Below are 19,368 nucleotides of genomic sequence, written 5' to 3'. Positions count from 1 at the left end.
TCGTAGTGTATTATTTCCAGAATGCAAATCTTCAGTGTAATGTGTGGTATGTACATTGGGTCGATTAAGTATAGAGTATATTATGTAACACGCAGTAGATTACAGAGGCTTTGTTCTGCCCCAGCAGTTAGTTGCCAAGCTATCAAACCCAAGCTATCAAGAATACAATAAGAGGACTTAAACACACAAGAGACACATTTGGCTTTAACTGCGCGTTAACCAACAGTTGAGTAACTCGTTGACCTGCATGGGCGCAAACACGTCTGGCTCGAACGCAACTACACGGGTACTCGCGCGCAAGATACGGGCCCGCGTGTCACACGTACGCGCTTAACTTTGAACATTTGATCATCTCTGTGCCTCAAATTCGCGACCATCCCGCCGCTGCCAAAAGGTCACGTTTGTTACGTGACGCAGCGCTCGGTGGTGACATTTTTTTACGAACGTTGTTGACACTTTCCTTGGAGAGACTACATTTGTATTTGTTAAATAGTTTTTTTTAGCAACTATTTCGACCTTTTTGCCTCGTCATTTTTGGAGGCTGGAAGTTTTGTGTGAAACATTCTTTTTTCGTGGGAGGGGGGGGGGTAGTTATTTGACTAATTATTGGGTTTTCTTTTGATTATTATTTCCCCCCTCTCTCTGTTTGGGGTTCGGGCTCTTCCAAAGCACGCGGATTTAGTTTCGCCCTCTGGCGAATGTTCGCACCCAGTTTGCTTAGCGCGGCTCCCTGCCCATTTGTCGTTGTGTGCCGCTGTTATCACAATCCCTCGGTAACGCCCTCCGCCCTTAAGTCCACAACCACGGAGGCCACCGGGCTGACCACTTCTCCACCACCAGCGCAAGCACCATCACCAATCGCGACTCACACCCACCGCCTACGCACCATCCTCCTCTCCCTCCACATTCTCACCACCATCTTTCCTACCCCCACCAACAACCCACCCCCATTACCCAAACCACTACCACATCCGACATCACCAACCACCATTTCCACCAATATCACCACCGGCACCACCTCCACCGGGACTACCACAACCAACACCACAACCACCAAACCAATATCACCGCCACTGCTAGCCCCACCGCCACAACTACAGTACTACCATTAGTACTACCATTCGTCCCAGTAGTACCAGTGGCGTGTGTCGCGATGCGGTCAGAGCATATCGCACGCCACTATTTGCCCAGCGACACGGGTTTATGTTCGCAGGAAGAGAGAAAGAAAAAAAAACCCCACGTCGCTCTTGAGTGCACGCGTGTGGCTTTGCCGGAGCGGCTCCATTGCGCACACTCATCACCCATCACCCGGCCACCACCCCCCACCACCACGCCCCCCACCTCCGCTCCCTTCCTCCATTCCTCCCTCCACCATCACACTCCCACCCCCCAATCACCATCTCTTCTTCGGTCACAATCGCAGTGCATTCCTGGTGATGGCCGCAACGTGCGGACAAGCGCCTCGTCGCACGTTGCACACCCATTTCCCTTAAAACCAATTATGACACTTTTCTGTAAATTATGAGAAACTCGTCAGACGTAGCAAACGCGCGCAGGTTGGACACGGATACGAGTAATGATAACAATGATAATAATACACGCTACAGGGGATTTCGAGACACCAAAGGGCGTGATTGCCACGTGTTTGCGTCCCTCCACACGCGCAGACAAACAACCCCGTTTTGCCTCGCATGCTGTAGAGACTGGAGCTGTCAGTGAGACACTAATAAGGCTTGAACGGCACGTGACAGGGTTGTGTGGCCAGTACTACTCCTGGCGTCGCCCTGGTCTCCCACAGTGTTGATGTGCTGTACACCGCTCACTCACTAAAGGCTGAGTGGACTTAGGGGACGCCCGGACAGGTTCAGATACTATGTGTCGCTGATGTGCATGGCCAGGGATTGAACGCAGATCACTAAGTTTGAAGTGGGGTGTTCACACCCACTGCACTACCGCTCTATACACACACAAAGACAAAGATCCCACATTTAGCCTTTAACAGACTGTTGGGGCAAGTGCTGTTAGCGAGCACTTATAAAGGCCGGTACGGCACAAGAGGGGGTGGGTGGCCAGCACCACGCCCGGCAACCTTTGTCTCCCTCGTGGCGATGTTTACACACCGCTCCAGGTACTAATTTGAGGCTGAGTCGACCTAGGGAAGGCCCAGGACCGGTTCAGGTAATCGGTTGCCAGGTTCGTAATGCTGCGCGCTAACTGCTGCACTACCGCTCCACATACACACGTGGACACACATCACAGATCTCCCATTATGCACGTTCCTTATAAGCTGTTGGGGCTGGTATTGTTAGAGAGTACATGTTGGGCTAACACGGCACGCGAATGAGCAGGCGTGGTCAACACCATATCGGCGGCCGTCTTTGTTTCCCTTACGAACCTTGGAACTCTTGTGACCCTCTCACTTTTGGCGAAAACGTTGCATGCGTTCAACAGTTTGAATCCCACCTCCCTCAGGGGAAATGCTTAGGTGTTTGAAGTGCAATGTACTGTGAAGTGGATGTTAATCAAAGACTCGGGGAAATAATTCATCTGCGAACGCGGCTCACTGTGTCCGTGTCATGGCTCAAATTGGAAAATTTTCTGCAATTAGTGATGCGCAAGAAAGGATGAAATAGAAAATAAACAAAATACTGTAATGCAATGGGTGGTGTATGCTCGCTTGAATAAACTGTGATTATGTCATTCGTTTGAACAAGGAAAAAACGTATATTGAGTCTCTACACCCTTATTTAAGAGGGTCCTACGTTTGGATGCAAGGCCAAAATCGATTTTCACGATTTTTTTTGCATGTCGGAGGGCACTAGGTTTGGGTCTTGGATGTAAGTTATTGCCTCGTAAAATTTATAATTACAAACTAAAGTGATACGGCATACCATATGTATGCAGTTTATACAAAACCCATAATTATACTGAAACAATACATGTACGCTGTTATACAAAATATCCATCACATTGTAAATGAACTTATTTGCATGCATAGAAATGTAGTCTGTACACTATATAACCATATTATAATGACAATATTATCAATGACAGCCTCATTGAGTATCTGCATTCTTTCAAAAACGTCCTCTACGGAGATTACATATTTGGCCATTTGGCCAGTTCGTTATCATGAGTTATGTACAATTTTAGCAGAATTTTAAAAAAACAGGAAATGCTGTATTCATTCTCAAAATGTCAACCCAACCTGAAAAACACACACACTGACCACTTACATTAAAATCAATTAAGCAGATAGCCTATCAGCTCAAACATTCACGTGGTTGCCAAGAATGTCCGGTGGCATAATTTTAATATTGTTTAAAACCATTTAATATTTATTTTGTCTGTCACAACTGTAGCGATGACTGATTTTTCATGGTATTCGCTATAACATTTTAAATAATATTAATAATTAAGGACCTTTTTTTCCCCAATCCACTTCTGGATAACGGCTTCCATTACAGGGATTGTGTGACCATACTTCACCAAGCTGGTAAGGGCAGGTTTTGTTAAGGGAGAGAGTCCTCGCACCGGCTTGCATATCACTCACCGCCGATATGAGCCATGGCCCGGAATTGGGCTCTGGACGCTGGGTTCTTAATGCAGTCCACTAACCACTGCACCAGCTCTCCACAAAGAGCCCCCAGGATCGTCTTAACAGACCTTTGGGGAAAGTGCTGTTAGCGAGCACCGATCAAGGCCGGCACGGCACACCAGGGGGTGGGTGGCGGTGTTTACACACCCTACCAGGAACTTATTTGAGGCTGAGTCGACGTAGAGGGAAGCCCAGGACCGGTTCAGATTTATCGTCACTGGTGTTTGCGGCCGTGAGCGGGAATCGAACTCGGGGTCGCCGGGTTCGAAGCGCAGCGCACGCACACAAAAACACAACACGTGCATAGCTCATACGCCTACAACATTTGAAACCTCAAAAAACTGTCTTAGCCAAATCATATCGTACATCCCGGCACCCTCGCTTCACCCAAACAACCTCTAGCCTTGCCACAACCCCCTTTGTGTGTGGCTGAAGGGATGCTTTTGTGTTGCTTCACGCGTGATTGCTCTCCAGTGCCGCTAACTGATGTCTCCGTCCTCCACCCCCCCCCAAACCCTTAACCCAACCCCCGCCATCCATTTCCATCCTCCGTCCCCTCCTCCTCCCTCACCCTGCCCAACCCCCTTTCTCCCGTTTTTGTTTTGACAGTACTACGAGATGTCCTATGGCCTCAACATCGAGATGCACAAACAGGTAACCCCCCCCCATTTTTTCCTCATCCGATAGCGCTCTCGCGCAAGCCCGCGTGCGCAAGCGTGCGTTCACGCGTTGGATGTACATGAGTGTGTGTGTGTGTGTACATCCTGTTGTCTGGATGTGTGCATGTGTGTGTGTGTGAGCACAGGTGCACTCAGAGTTTGGGTGAGGGTAAAAGGGGCAGTTGCACACACCCCCCCCCTCCTCTGAAATTTCTAGAAGGTCGTTGTATGTCATAGACCACTGTTGAGATTTGTCATTAATGTAAAAAAAAAATTTTAGTTAATACATATTTAGACATGTTTATCTCCCTTGCAATGTTATCTGGGTTCGCCACTGCACGCCGAGTACTGTGTGTGTGTTTGTCGTGCGTTTATGAAGCTGCCCCACCTTTTTTTGTCGACTTATTCGCCCTATTGGCGTACGGCAACGTCCATTTCGTGAAGGATACACCTCATTGCTCTAAAACGAAATTGCTAAACAATTGATTGAAAGTGTGAATAAGGGGTAAAGCAGTATTTGATGTGCAATTATTACATTTAAAAACAAGTTTAATGCCACCCACGTTATTTGCTACTTTTCTTGCGATGAATGCCACAGCATACATAAATGGGAGACTTTGAGCTTAAGATATGTAGGGTGGCTTTGCTCCAAGCTGAGGACAACTCCATGCCAGGAATACCACCTCTATTGGGGACACCACCTCTATTCTGGGGACACCAGCTCCACGCTGGGGACACTAGCTCCACGCTGGGTACACTAGCTCCACGCTGGGGATACTATCTCCACGCTGGGGACACTAGCTCCACGCTGGGGACACTAGCTCCACGCTGAGGACACTAGCTCCACGCTGGGGACACAGCTCTACGATGGGGACACTAGCTCCACGCTGGGGACACAGCTCTACGATGGGGACACTAGCTCCACGCTGAGGACACTAGCTCCACGCTGGGGACACTAGCTCCACGCTGGGGACACTAGCTCTATGCTGGGGACACCACCTCTGCAGTAGAGACACCACCTCCACGCGAGTAATACCACCTCCATACAGGGGACGCCAGGTCTGTGCCAGCAACATTTGCGCCATGATAAGCAAACCTGGCGATAAATCAGGAATTGTTTGTGAACAGTGATGATTTCAAATGGCACGAACCCATCAGGGAGGAGGAGGGTTGGCAGCCATAGCCTCGACATGCATTGTCAGTTGTGTCATCAATGAGTAGACAATGGAAATCAATCTGCTCAACTGGTCCAACAACTGGCTAAACTAAAGTACAGCGATAAGTACACTATTTTATTACTAACTGTGCTGCCGCAGGTTAGTAATAAAATAGCTGGGTGATGCTAATTTGATAGCAATTATTATCACGACTGTCCAATGTTATTTTTAGGTGCAGTGACATCCACAGTGACACGTTTAATGTTGTGTGACGCACACATAGAGAAGTGCCCATCCCCGGCAATGAATTGTGTTTGTTTTTTTATGTCATAGTCTACCTACGGTTGTGCGTGGGCAAGTGGACACAAGTAAATCTGTCAAGGCCACATGTCACCGTGCTTTTTTTTGTGGAGTCAGGCGTACGCATGGAGAGAGAAGAAAAAAACCCGCACAGTAATTAATCACCACTTCCTGGCACACTTTGAAATGTCACACACCGCTGCAGATGAACACGCGGACACGGTGTCACTCTTACTACTGCTGTTCGGAGAAGGAGATTGCACGCGCAGATGAAAAGTAGAGAGCCTTAAAAATATATTTTCTGTTGTAGTAATAATAATAAATGTCAGCTGGCACGTGGTAATCTCCTATCTCATCTAAGCAGATTATGGGTTGGGTGAGCAGCTTTCCAGCCCTAATCAATAGAAAGCCAGCAGTGTTGATGGCGCAACGCTGTGATTGGTCGCCGCCAGGTTTTGATTGCTATCGTCGGTGGAATGGTTTGGGTTGGTTAGCGGCGGCTTTGTGCGGTGGTGGGGGGGTGTAGTGGGAGAGGTGGTTTTGGGAGGTGGATGAGGTGGTTTCAAGGGAGACGGAGAGAGAGTGGGTGCTGTGGGGCGTGTCCTTACTTTATGTAAGGGAGTGTGTGGGTTTTGGCTTGTAGAAATACCTGTGGTTTGACTTTTAACGTCAACAGCTTGCGGGTAAAAAGCCTAGGAAACTCGGTGAAATATTATTTAAAAAATATTATTGTACAAATAATGTATACAGTAACCTATTCAATATGGAATGATTGTGTCATTAGCCTGCCATAATGTGTTTCACACAGTGTAGAGAAGTTCTGTTGAAACAGAATTGTCCTAAACACCATGAAAAACTATTACATACCCTAAAATGTGAATACGTACTTGGGCTGTCTGTGGCCAAAACAAAAGTTGTTGTCAGTTCATGCGTTTATATATCATTTGTGCCATTCTTAGTGACGAATCGAATCATTATAAATTGCCCCATGACCATTAATCGATTACATTTTTAGTCGTTAGTTGTAGCTCATGTCTCCTGCATTAACAAGAATCACTTTCGTGGCCTGTGTTGTTGATTAAATTGGCAATAACAGCAACCCGGTGAATGCTTACAGTAGGGGTGGGGGGGGTGCAGATGAAATGTCGGCTTTGCCTTCTTTTTTCAGTTGCCAGCAGCAAGGCCACCGTGCTCACTGTGCTAAGCCGTGACCCAGGCTTGACAGTGACATTTAATTTTAATACCATATTATTTAAAAAAAAGTTTGGCTGGCTGGCTGGCTGGCAGGCCGGCGGGTGGGTGGGCAAGTGCCCTGTGGCACATCTGCGTGGTGACGTAGAGCCGGGTTCGCGCGTGCCGACGTCACGCCCCTCCCAACCACCCTCCACTCCGGCCGTGTATTTCCGCGCAGTGCTCGTTTTTAATATTCAAAATCAACTATTGCACGTGATTAAAAATTATTACAAAAGAGTGCCATTTGGTGGCTTGTTAGTTTGTGTTGCCAATATCAAAGGTTTCGATTTAAAGCTTTCGTGACTGCAAGGATTCATCTTCTTTGGTTCTTTCGGTAAAGTTACGTAGAATGAGAATAAAATAATAAATTGATCAAATAAAATAACACAATAATATTCTCACGACGTTTCGGCCACAACACAAGCGTCCCTTCACCTGATGAAGGCCGCTTGTGTTGTGGCCGAAACGTCGTGAGAATATTATTGTGTTATTTTATTTTATCAATTTATTATTTTATTCTCATTCTACGTGACTTTACCGAAAGAACCAAAGAAGAATATCAAAGGTGTTTCGGTTATATTTCTGTTTTTTATCAGTAGTGAACACATCACGATTGAGATTGTTTAATCAACGTTTTTGGTTTAAATTGTTTCCATTGTAATGACATGAATAAAAAAAGTTAACCCAGGTGGATCATAGGTCAGAGCACTGAGCCGGCACCATTTGAGGTTTGAATCTAGGTTTCAGCCACTGGCGGTTAAACGGAGTTCTCAGTGTTGTGAATGGATTGTCACAGCCCTGGTAACCAGTGACCACACAAAATAAGAGCATGATATGAAATGCAGTGTTTGTGCTTAAATTGGGTCGATTCTAGCCCTGATAATTATAAATATCAATTAAAACGCCATGCGGCAGTCTCATAGAAGAGGATAACAAGGCCACTTGAAGGAATTTTTCGGAGAATTTCTGTGAAAAATATAATTTGTAGCTGTTTTTCTGAATCAGGGGAAAAATGCTGTGAAATATCCCGAATGGATTCTTCATCTCTCGACAGCACAATTGGAGGGGGGCAAACATTTTTAGGTTATTTGTTGGTCTACCGTCTAATGTCGTAATCCTGGATTGCTGTAGCTTACAATAAATGTTAAAGTCCACATGGATGCATTCACGTCCTATGTGCATGTCGAAATAAAATTCCAAAGGGAAGTTAGCACAATTGTTGTAGGCAGAGGGCTCGTAATAAACGTGAGAGATGGCAAGTTACAAATGTAGCCTATTAAAGTGTCGCCAAATAAAATCCACCCAATGCGGCTGTTGATGTGGGCTGGCATGCCGATTCTTTTCCCTGCACCCAGAGGTCTGACTGTTTTGCAGGTGTTTTGGCACAAGTCCCGAAAATTATTGCAGCCGACTGTAAGAGCCTGCCACTTGGCCAATTACGGCACATCAGCCCGTGCATTATTTTGAGCAGAATAATTGTCAGCGGCCAGCGAAAGCCAGTGATTATCTTTCCGTCTGATTGCCATTTTTCTTGCGTAATGAGGCGTGCGTCCAAACGGGCGTGCACGCACACGTGCGTACACGCCGGTGTGTACGTGCGTGCTCAAACACCGATGTGTGCTTGTGTGTGTCTGTGCGAGCGCACGTGCTTGCATGCGTGTGGGTGGCAGCACGTACCCATCTGGCTGTGGAATTTGGTGGAACGGACCGTGACCACTTTAGAGGAGAGGGTGCGGGCTAGCGGGCTGGATGCGGGCAGGGCATGGGGAAGGCTGGGGGGGGGGGCGGTGGTTTTAATGGTGGAAAATATTGGAAAGGGTCGGGAGGGGATGGCTTCGGTGGGTTGGGTGTTTTTTCTGGTATGGGTGTGGAAGGGTTCAGTCAGTTGTGTGAGGAGAGAGAGCTTGTGGGAGCAACTGGAATTGTCCCAACCCACCAATTTCATGGCTTTCCTACCTCACCGCGGAGATATCCTTTGGTCAGAGTTTGGGGGTGGATGGGTGGGCAGCATAGATTAAGGCTTTGCGCTAACAAGTAAAGTCGTTCTCGGGCCTCCCTTGACGACCGTATTGATTTCACCTTTTATATGCCTGTCACGGTGAGATGACGTTGTTTAAGCTTCCAATATTTATCTGTGAATTGTTATGGCTCGGTTTAATAACCTATTAACTGGCTGAGTTTTTTAAAAATATGATACGGACGCTACATTGGAATTTGAATAGCTTTTTATAAAAACGTGAAATTGAGTGGGACTGATGGCTATTAAAACAAATTCTATTGCCTGGTGCTTGTATGCATTTGTTGGTTTGGCAAAAGTACGACGTTTATTTGCTCCATCATGCGTGATCAGTTTTTAAGGGAAAACAAATCACCGATAAGCTGTTCTGAATGAGTACAAGTGATAAAATTTCACAAAAGACCAAAAGATGGTGCAATGGCTTGTTTGTTCTTTTTGGTCAAATAATCAAATAATTTCAGCTGTATATTGGTCAAATATCCAAAACATTTCCAGTGTGGTCACAAGTTCTCATACCGCAAAGCTCAGGCCTTTTCCCCTAATCCAGCCTGTCATGTCTTCCAATCGGCACATTTACAATGAACGTTGTACGGTTTCACTTGTAAATAGAGTTGGTTTGGAGGACACAAAACTTTAAAATGAAGTGGAGCCTGAAGACATTGACTTGTGAGCTACTGAGATAGAACAGCAAAGACATTTTTATTTTATTTTAAAAAACAACCTTTCCTGACGTGCCGGGACATTCTACGATACCTTTGCAGGCACACGGTGTGACTAAAACGATCACACGTTCAGTTTGAATGAGTGGCACACTTAAAAAAATCTCCGAGCCCAGTGAGAATATTCTTTCCACGCACTGAAGTTGGCCTTTTTTGTCCCTCACCATTGTTTTCCACCACGAGTTATTTAAATGTTCGAAGTAATGTTCTTTTAGCTAAAATGCATGTCATTTACATCATTCGTTGTTGGGGTTTTTTTATATTAACACGCATTTGGGCAGATTTGCATGTTGCTGTCATTCTATTCAACTTGGGATTTCTGTGTATTTTGGATTGCACAATGTGGTACAATTTATTATCTATAATCGCTAAAATCACATTCAAAATGGCAGACACAATTGACTGCTATATATCCATGCTCTGTAGCACTTTAGTTATATTATATATATTACTTTGGTCACTGTGTATTGTAATTTAAGCTTTAAAAACAACCTCTATCCATTTTAGTGATTCTTTTTATCCTTGTAATCTTTGCCCTCAGTTTGTTCTTGAGAGATATAAAAAAACGCTAAAACAATCTCAGAAATAAAATAAAAATCCCGAATTAAGTTTATACAAGCAAAGCCATCTTTTAAATCGCAAAAAAAAATAAACCAGCATACGTTTTTAAGCCTCGGGGATTTTTTTTAATGTGCCATTGAAAACAAATCACGCTGTTGTTTCAATACCAAAGTAAAGTTAAAGAATGTTGTCTGGGCTACGTGTGGCTAAGTCCGCACTGTGCTGACAGGACACGTAGTTGGAGATGATTGAATCCTTACACGCTTGTTGTGCTTTGTTGGTCAGCGGAATGAGATACTGCATGTGACGCTCATTTGCTACGACCCGACTTGAAATTTGATCAATCGCTTATTGCGAGAGCCTCTCGTCAAGCGATACGAATTGCAGTACTGTACTGTGTGATATATGCAAGTGCGTATATATATATGGATGTTTTAGTTTCATGGGCATACGGTGTATATATATCTACGTGTGTATTGTGTAATGGCATTACTGGTATGCTGAGAGACCGAAAGAGGAACGTGCGGGGTCAGGGAAGAAATGCAAATTGGAGACATTGTATTGACTGTTGAGGAAAATAAGTGGTCTTGGGCAGGACTCATTGCTTGAAGCGATGATGGCCGGTGGGCGAGACTGGTGAGGAAATGGCTGCCGAAAGGAAACTCGACCGGGAGCACAACCATCGGGGAGATGGAGTGATGTCATTAGCTCACGTACAGTGATGAGATGGATTTGGGCGTCTATATCCTTGCGGTGGATTGGCTGTTGAGGATGATGATAACAATACTGTTAATAGGGTGAAGCATTGATACGGTGGATAGGATACTGGGCCATGAGCCCAAAGAGTTGAGTTCAATTCTCAGCAATGGCTAGACTTCGTGACGAGTGACAGGAAAACCATTCACGGGGACTCTCCTTCACTGACTCGCACTGAGCAGTCTGAAGTGTAGTCAAACGGCTCCCACATCCAACACACAACGGGAAATGGTAATGGTGCTATATTTTATGATTTACTGTATTCTGTTAATGTGTACATATAATATTTTGTGCTTCCCCCCCCCACACCCTCATCATCATCGTCATCATCATGAGCCATGATAATGATGTTGGATGAAGACCTCTCCAAACCAAGGTCACCTAACCATCCTTGTTTAAATAATGTCAAAATATAATTATTCAAACTAGTGCATCCTATCAGTTGATTTTAAGTATAGATGAACGTACGTGTTGCCACTTGGTAACAATTGTGGTTCCAAAATCTGACTTTTCTCATAAATCATACCATCTTTTGAATTGTTGCCAGCCCTTGGAAATTACTCCTGAAGTTTGCATGATGCAATAGGATATCAGTGTTTAGTGTTTATGCATTTGAAACTCATATTGATTGCTGTCTCGTTTAATTTCATACAATTCCAATTTAGAAAAAAAGTAAATATTCCCCACCATGCCTTGATACAGAAATGTAATTCTGAGATACTGACTTTCACCCTGCTTTCTACCAGATTTGCTCAGCGTTCTATTATGTGTATGAACGGGAATTAGTTTTTATCCAAAATTAAATTGGATCCACTCAACCCTCCCCACTTTTTCGCCAGGAACAAATGAGGTATCTGTGAAACCGTGCTTGAGTGGGTGGTTGTGTGCGCGTGTGCGTGTACAATGTAAAAATAGCTTGTAAACATACACAGCTCTTCATGTATACACATAGCAACCACGTTACAACAACGGGGATGACGGGGAGGTGCTCCTGCATTGGAAAAAAAAATATCGTAACAACAAATGTCATCATGCCCATGAATGTAAGGACACGCCAGAGACACACGGACTGTTATCCCATCGTGATCGTAGCAGCTTTGTGCAGGGCAGTTCTGTTTCCGATTGATGTCGGCTCTGTACCGCGTAGGTTTTCGCGGTTGTTCTGTATAACTCGGCCAACCTGTCCGATGTGTTTTTGGGATTGAACCGCGTGTTGTCCGACGTGACGTTCAGCACGATGTCCGACGTATCAGCAAAGTTGAATGTCGGAAAATCATGCCAATATCGCGCAGTACAACCCGAAAGCACATCGGAGAGGTCGACTTGGTGTATCCGATGCCTGCCAGGCTCCCGCGTGATAACTGAACAATAATTAATTGGCAGGCTTTACCCAGGAAACCCTCACTCTGTCTCTGACACTCTGTCAGACAGGCGGGACGTTCCCTCGTGAGGTATTGGGCTAGTATTTTTTTAGTGCAGTATTTTTTTTAGCAATGCGCGAGCTTGGCGCAAAAGGAGAAAAGAAGGTGAAGATGCGAGTTGAGCGTGAGATCATTGTGCCCCACATGGGTGTTATTGTTTACAAAACATTGTTTGTGGCTGTATCCAGAATTTGGCATCCCAATCCAAATGCACATTTTCACAAAACATTAAAAATCTAGAGCTATTATGAAAAGGTTTCGACGTACGGTTGTGTTGTTTACTTGGTCATTTTAAAATAATTACGTTGAGGGCCTTGTCAGCTCTGGGGGGTTGATTATATTTTATTTATTTTCGCGAATGCGTTTTAATTATTTTTACTTCGGCCTTCTATAAATACACACAGTTAATACTCAACGCTGCATTGAATGCGGTTGCTGTGCAGTGAATACACATTACAATGAGTGAACCTACTTATATGCTCACTCAGCCGTGCAAACCATTCTCTCCCGTGTCATCATCCCATTTTCTGTTTTTTTTTCTTCATTTGGAATGGGAGGTGAGGTGGGAGGAGGGTTGTCGGCGGGGGGGGTGGGGGGTTATGGGGGGAACGGGATGGATAATTGCAGCAGAGGCTCTGATCGCCAATTTGCGCAAAATGCACGAAAAAGAGGGATGTTAATTACCCGCGGCTCTGTGGCTCTGCGCCGGGGACAATCATTATTTCAAAGTAGACTCAATTAGGGGGGCTAGTGAGCCGTCAGCCTTCCTGTTGGCCTCCTACTCCCCTCCCTGCCTCCCTCCCTCTTTCCCTCGTGCACCCGTCCGCCACGGGCTTCTGTCGTTTGCCAATGAAGCGGAGCAGTGGAGTGGGCTGCAGTGCTGGCCGCCACTGAGGCTGACAAGAGAAATGGCAGACTAATCAGAATGTCTCCCCCTGCCGCCACTTCTGCTGCCTCCCACCCCACCCCCCCCCCCTGTCCTACGAGTCCCCCTTGCCCCCCCCCTCTCCCCCGCTGTCTTCCCGCACTCCGTTCCTTCTCCCCACCTCTACCCACACCGCACGTCCTCCCTCCACTCCTCCGGACTCAGCAGCAGATTATTACGCTTGACCCGCGTGGCCTTGCGAGCGCCGAATTTTTAATTCATTTTCCAAGCCGCTGATACGGCCGGCGGGGTTGAGAGGTGAGAGGCGGTGGGGGGGGAGGGCTCAGTTGGGGGCTAACGGGGCTGGTGGTGGCGGTGGGGGTTGGCTCTGAGATGGAAGTTGGCTTTTGCTAAATTAATCCCTTTCATGCTCTGACCTTTGCACCGCCGCGCCCTGTCTCATCAGCGGGGAGCAGTGCAGCCTGAAATCTTCTCACCTCCACGCGTGCAGGGCTTTATAAGAGCCCTGCTGAGGCACCCAGGCACACACACAGATACCTTCTGCATGGCCTAAATAGAGTATACACTGCCTCGGCAGACAATTCCCAGCCTACCTCCCTAATACATTTCCCAGTGCCGAATGCCTGTGTGTATACATTGTTTTTTTGACCCTGTTCTTAAGTTAATGAGGGAGCCTAGGTGGTGCAGTGGTAACACTTTTGCCTCACAGCAAGAAGGGACTTGGTTTTATTGCTGAGTCAGGTGCCTTTCTGCATGGAGTGTGTATGTTCTCCCGTGGGTTTTCTCCGATTTTGTCCCGTAGTTATAAAAAAACAATGTAACTCACCAAACTTCCCAGTGGAAAAATAAAATAGCTACATATTGGGATTACACATCACGGCATCACTTCCTTCTGCAAAAAAAAAAAACTTGCTTAGACCCTTATAAAAAAGAGTCTTAAAACTCAGGTAGTGGACTTTCCCTGGTAAACGAACATACTAATACTATAATTGCAAGAAAATTTACCTCCATATGCAAGGAATTATAGAAATGCACTGGCGGTGGTTTGCAAGCACGTGACAACATAATCCATACTCACCAAGTTTGTCTTGAGGACTCTCTTATAACGGACAAATATATACAAGGCTGTTGTTTCATGTAATGTACCTTCGGAGCAGAGAGAGAGAGAAGTATTGACTTCAGGGTTGGAGATCGCACTTTAGACTGTGGGAGCCTAAAAATACGTAGACATTTTAAGAAAGCTGACGAGCCATTTGTCTTGAATTGGCAGATGAACAGTTTGTACTTTATAAACAATAAGGTAGGTAACGGCAAGCATTCTTCTATTGTACATTTGTGTATTTATTTGTGCTGAATGTATACACTTAAATACATACTCTGGTGCCACAGGATTTGTATTGATAATTCTTTTGCTGTGGAAGCAGTTCAGTTGTTGGGGTATTTTTGTTCAAATTCGGATCTGCATGATGAAATGTTTCAAAGTGATATGCACGGGGTAATCTAAAAGCAGAGAATTAACTGTAAAACTGGAGAGGGAGAAAAAAAGATGATGAAGATAAATGTATTATTATCACCTCGCAGAGTTAGAGCGGAGCTGACATTAAAATTGTCGCGTAGCGGTTGGGTGAAATGGAATTACAAGTGAGGTGAAAAACATGGAGTTATTTAATGTTCTACAATTAACTACTGAACCTCAGTCCAATTGATGGCTCTTTCTTGACTCGTGAAAATGTCTTTTATTTAATTCAATGAGAACATTTTATCCGTCGCTCACAAAGTATATAACAAATCGCTCCTGCGCGGCTTTTCTGCTCATTTGAGTGTACGGACGTCCTGCACCCTGACGAAGCATTTTAAGGGGGTGGGCGACGCTAATGTAATGCGTTTTATCTTCATTTCAGACTGAGATCGCAAAGAGACTCAACGCCATCATTGCGCAAGTCATCCCGTTCCTGTCGCAGGAAGTAAGTGCTCACCATTGCGGGACGGCTTAGGCACTCGTCTGCTCTCATTTGTCTCCAACTTGGCGCTTATATTTTAATATTTTTTTTATTTACCACTTCTCTCTGTCTGTTCCTCTCAGTGTCTGTCTCTCTCTGTTTGTCGCTCTCTCCGTGTCTCTCTCTCTCTCACCCCCTCCTTTTCTCTCTCGGGTCTCTCTCTTTTGCTCCAGTGATTCTTTTGTGCATGGCGGCTTCATTGTGTGCAGATGGCCTGATGAACGTTTGGGTGACCGTTAGCAGCGCGAGGCCAATGTGGTGCGCATTGTGAATTCTCAATGTCCAATTCAGGTGGAAAAAAAAATGTGTTTTGGGTTTTTTTCCCTTCCCAGCCAAGGGTTTTCATCTGTGTGTTCTCATTCAGCTGCTTGGAGGGTCAGGGTTGAGTCTGGGTTGGTGGTGTGCAGCGGGCGAGTTAAGAGAGGAGGGAAGTTGGTCGGGGCCGAAGGCAGCAGGGGTTGGTTGTGTGAGGATGCTATGCTCGGGAAGGAAGCTTGTTTTAGAGACGTTTGCGATGGGGGGGGGGGCGCCGAGTGAGTGAGCTAGCGTTTAAAGATGTAATAATTCTGTCCTGGTGCCCACACCCTCATCAGCCTGCTGCTACCTCCCAGGTTTCCCCAATGGGCAGGGAGGGAGAGGGAGACAAGGGAACTGATGCCTGCCCACAGGCCTCCAGGTGCCCATTAAAATGCACGATTCATTTGGCCGATTCTCTGTCACGAGAAAAGGGTGTGGGCAATTAAGTGCCTCAGCAAAGCACCGTGTTTACTCTGGGTGCTTCGAGGTCTTAGGCTTTTTTCTTCCTTTTTAGCCACTTTTTTTGTGTTCCCCTTATTTATTTATTTACTGTTTTATCCCTAGCCTCTTAACACCCACCCCTCACTCTCATTCTCTTCCCCTCCTGCCCCCCATTCTACCCCCCCCCTCTATTTCACCCCCATATCCTCAACTCCCTTCCTTTGCCTTGCTCCCCCAGCACTACTAAACATTCCGCCTCCTGAAAGGCTGCAGGTTTTTGTGTTCTGCAGTAACAGTTAATCTGAGACTCACTGAGCACAAGAGCTACTCTCGCTATTTCTGTTCAAATGTGCCCGGGGCCAGAACCCTTCTTAGCGTCAGCAAAAGCGGCGTATAATGGGAAGGAACAAAGAGGCAGAGCTGCATTAAATTTTGCTCTAATCCCAACCCCCACAGCCGGGAACTTACGAATGTAATATCTTTTCAAGGGCCGCCTCCTCTCTCTTCTCGTCGAGCCATTTACATTATTGATTTACATGTGGACGCAATTCGAAGGCAAACATTTTGGCCTTGTTTTCCCTCCAACCCGGGGCAACTCGACGCATAGAAACCAGTTTTCTCGTTTAGATTTTTTTTGTTAGTTTGCTTCTTATCTGTACAGTTTATAACGTTGTAAATGTGTTTTTTTTTTCGAGAAGTTTGTTCACATACACATAGCTGTGTGCCTATGTAAATATAATATGAGAAGATTTCCAGCTGACAAAGGAAATACACCTTGGGGGCAAACTGACCCCCATGCATCTATATATATAATGCACCTTTCACTTGGACACCGGCATGTGTGTTGACATGAATGCGTCATAATCTGTGCGTATGTGCCGTACGTGTGTGCAGTGTGTGCATATGGAGCGTACTGTTGGAAGATGCCTCAATTACTCCTTGCCGGTGTTGTTAATTCAGTCTTTGCCTATCGGTCCCCTTCCCCCTCTCCTCCTCCTCCTCCCCCTGTGTGATGACCCAATCAACCCACCCACACTCCCCCCCGCCCCCTTTACGCACCCTCCCTCGTCTTCGCTGCTTGCCTCTCATGCGAAACCTCCTTTGTGTTGTGTCTCCCCCACACCCCAAACATTCCTCCTCTTCACATGCGAGAATGTGTCTGCGTGTGTGTGTACCTCTCCATTGTCCCGCGTACACTCGCTCGCACTGCCCCTCATCCCCCTCCCTTCACACACTTGTGCCCCCTGCCCCTACCACCATTCACCTCTCATCTGCTCCTATCCTCCCTGGCCCCTTCGCTCTCATGTACACTTTAAATGCATCCACGTGTCGTCGTCTTTCTCCACTGCCCGTGCCATGTGTTTCTTTCCTCTGCAAATGTGCACACCACTCACCCATCCACTCCCCATCTACCTCCCCCCCCCCACCTATCCACCTCCCCACCTCCCCACCCACCTCCCCAAAGCACCAGCAGCAGGTAGCTCAGGCCGTGGAACGGGCCAAGCAGGTGACGATGGCGGAGCTGAACGCTATCATCGGGGTACGTGGGCTGCAGACCCTGCCATTTGCCGTGTGTATACCCCTTCTTAATATCATTGACAATACTACACCACCCACCCGCCCACACGCTGCATTCACACGCGGTTGTGCACTGTTCGTTGTCCCATGCGCTCCCCTTCCCCGCCTCCCCCAATTCCCCTGCCAGCAACCCCCTCTTTCCCATTCTGCTGCCTCTAGCCTGACACCTCGCAGCACCTTGCTCACTCATCTGCACTCACATGCCCAGCCCGGCACTTGCTCGCTCGCTCACTTGCTCGCGCTCTGCTCTGCGCTGCGTTAGCAAAACTGCGTGAGCTGTTGCGTGGAAATGGTTCCCTCGGGGCACTGATACTTAAAAGACAGAGCTCGCTCTCTCGTTCACCGCTCATTCGTTCGCTCGCTCTCGTTGCTCTGGCGGTAGCGGCGCCGCCTTGCCAGCAGGGAGGGTGATCTGTATTGACGTGGAAATTGTTTGTGTCTGGGTTGGGGAGAGAGAGAGTACGTTCCACACCTCGTCATCGCTTCAAAAGGCTACACGAAGGGTGGGGTCGTTGTATAAAAATTACATCTTCACTCGGGCAGGGCAGACTTGATCCATGCGAACGCAGCATCTCTGTCCAACCAGTCGCTGGTATTTCTGCGCACCGCTTGTGCTGCCAGGCAGCCGCGCGGTTTGTTTAACCTGTTTGCAAAAGATTCAGCGTACCCCGGGGCTGTTTTCTTTAAGTGGTTGGCACTTCATGACGAACGATCCTGTTGTGGTGGTTCTGGTCGTCTGACCCACGGGTTCGCTGCGAGGACGTTGTATCCATACATCTGTTCCCCCCTAAGGTCATTTGCGATGTGGAAAATATGACACCACCTTGGTTGTCCCTGTTGTAAGTGATCCGCCATCTGTTTGGCAAACACACCTGCAATTGGCAGCACGTGAGTTGAGGGCCCGCAAGATCTGCTGGCACCCAAGTGGCCGGTGAACCCGCCACTGAGCCGTTCCGCACGAAGCTGATGCATCGTCGTCTCTTGCAGTCACCCGCGGATGTATTTTTGGTCGCTGCTGCCAAATCGCGCCGCCTGCCACAGAGTTGATACTAAATAAGAAATCCATTGCGATGCGTCGCGTAAATAGGCTTTCTCTCAAACTGGGATATCAACAAATAGAGCAACGAGTAAATATTTTAATAATCACCCCCTGCAGGAGAACATTTTCCATGGTCTCCCATGCAAAAGAGATAAATTGGCTCTTGCCAGATTAAATAAAAGACGCTGAATTGAGGTCACGGGGTCACGTGCTACTTGCTAGATTTGCGCTGCTGGAGGTGGATTTACGTTCACAATTACAACCGGGGTGTAAGGAGCGACTTAATGCAGTCATATCCCAAGACGGAGGACACGGTGGGATGGCGGGGGGGGAGGGATGAAGGACAATTATGTTGAGGGAGGCATGGGGTGGAAGGTGAATTATCTTACAACAGGGTCACACTGCTGTCACCTGTATAAAATAAGACGAGGGGTGGGAGTACAATGAGTGTAATGTACTGTCAAATAAATATCAGGCATTTAACGATTCACTGCTGCCCTTGCCCCAGTTGATGTTATAGATTGCAACGATTTGGCATTGCTATTGTATTTAAGAATTGTAGATTTTCATTTATCTGCTTTGTACTCTCCTTTCTACTCTCTCACTTGTTTCTAGCCGCTTTTTTTTTTCGAATCTCATTTGTACAGTCCCATTCACCCCAGTAGCCTACATCTGCCTATAATCTGCATACAGTTCGAATGTATTG

General features: G+C 46.6%; 1 protein-coding gene across 4 annotated transcripts in view; it reads left to right on the top strand.

Moving 5' to 3' along the window:
* Nucleotides 1-19,368, top strand: part of LOC116940019 (transducin-like enhancer protein 4) — a 65,371-nt gene that overhangs the window by 5,189 nt on the left and 40,814 nt on the right. The window contains exons 4-6 of one of the 4 annotated variants that reach the window (XM_032949260.2): nucleotides 4,208-4,252; nucleotides 15,209-15,271; nucleotides 17,520-17,585. In XM_032949260.2, the coding sequence (XP_032805151.1) occupies nucleotides 4,208-4,252; nucleotides 15,209-15,271; nucleotides 17,520-17,585 (174 nt within the window). Of the gene's footprint in view, nucleotides 1-4,207; nucleotides 4,253-15,208; nucleotides 15,272-17,510; nucleotides 17,616-19,368 lie in introns of all 4 variants that reach the window. The other 3 variants (XM_032949240.2, XM_032949249.2, XM_032949230.2) reach the window with 3 other exon arrangements.

This window comes from Petromyzon marinus, chromosome 1, assembly GCF_048934315.1.
Source record: "Petromyzon marinus isolate PM22_M1 ecotype Great Lakes invasive population chromosome 1, UKy_Petmar_22M1.pri1.0, whole genome shotgun sequence".
NCBI lineage: Eukaryota > Metazoa > Chordata > Hyperoartia > Petromyzontiformes > Petromyzontidae > Petromyzon > Petromyzon marinus.
The sequence above is the reverse complement of the archived record's forward strand: the minus strand, read 5'-3'. Positions and strand labels throughout refer to the sequence as shown.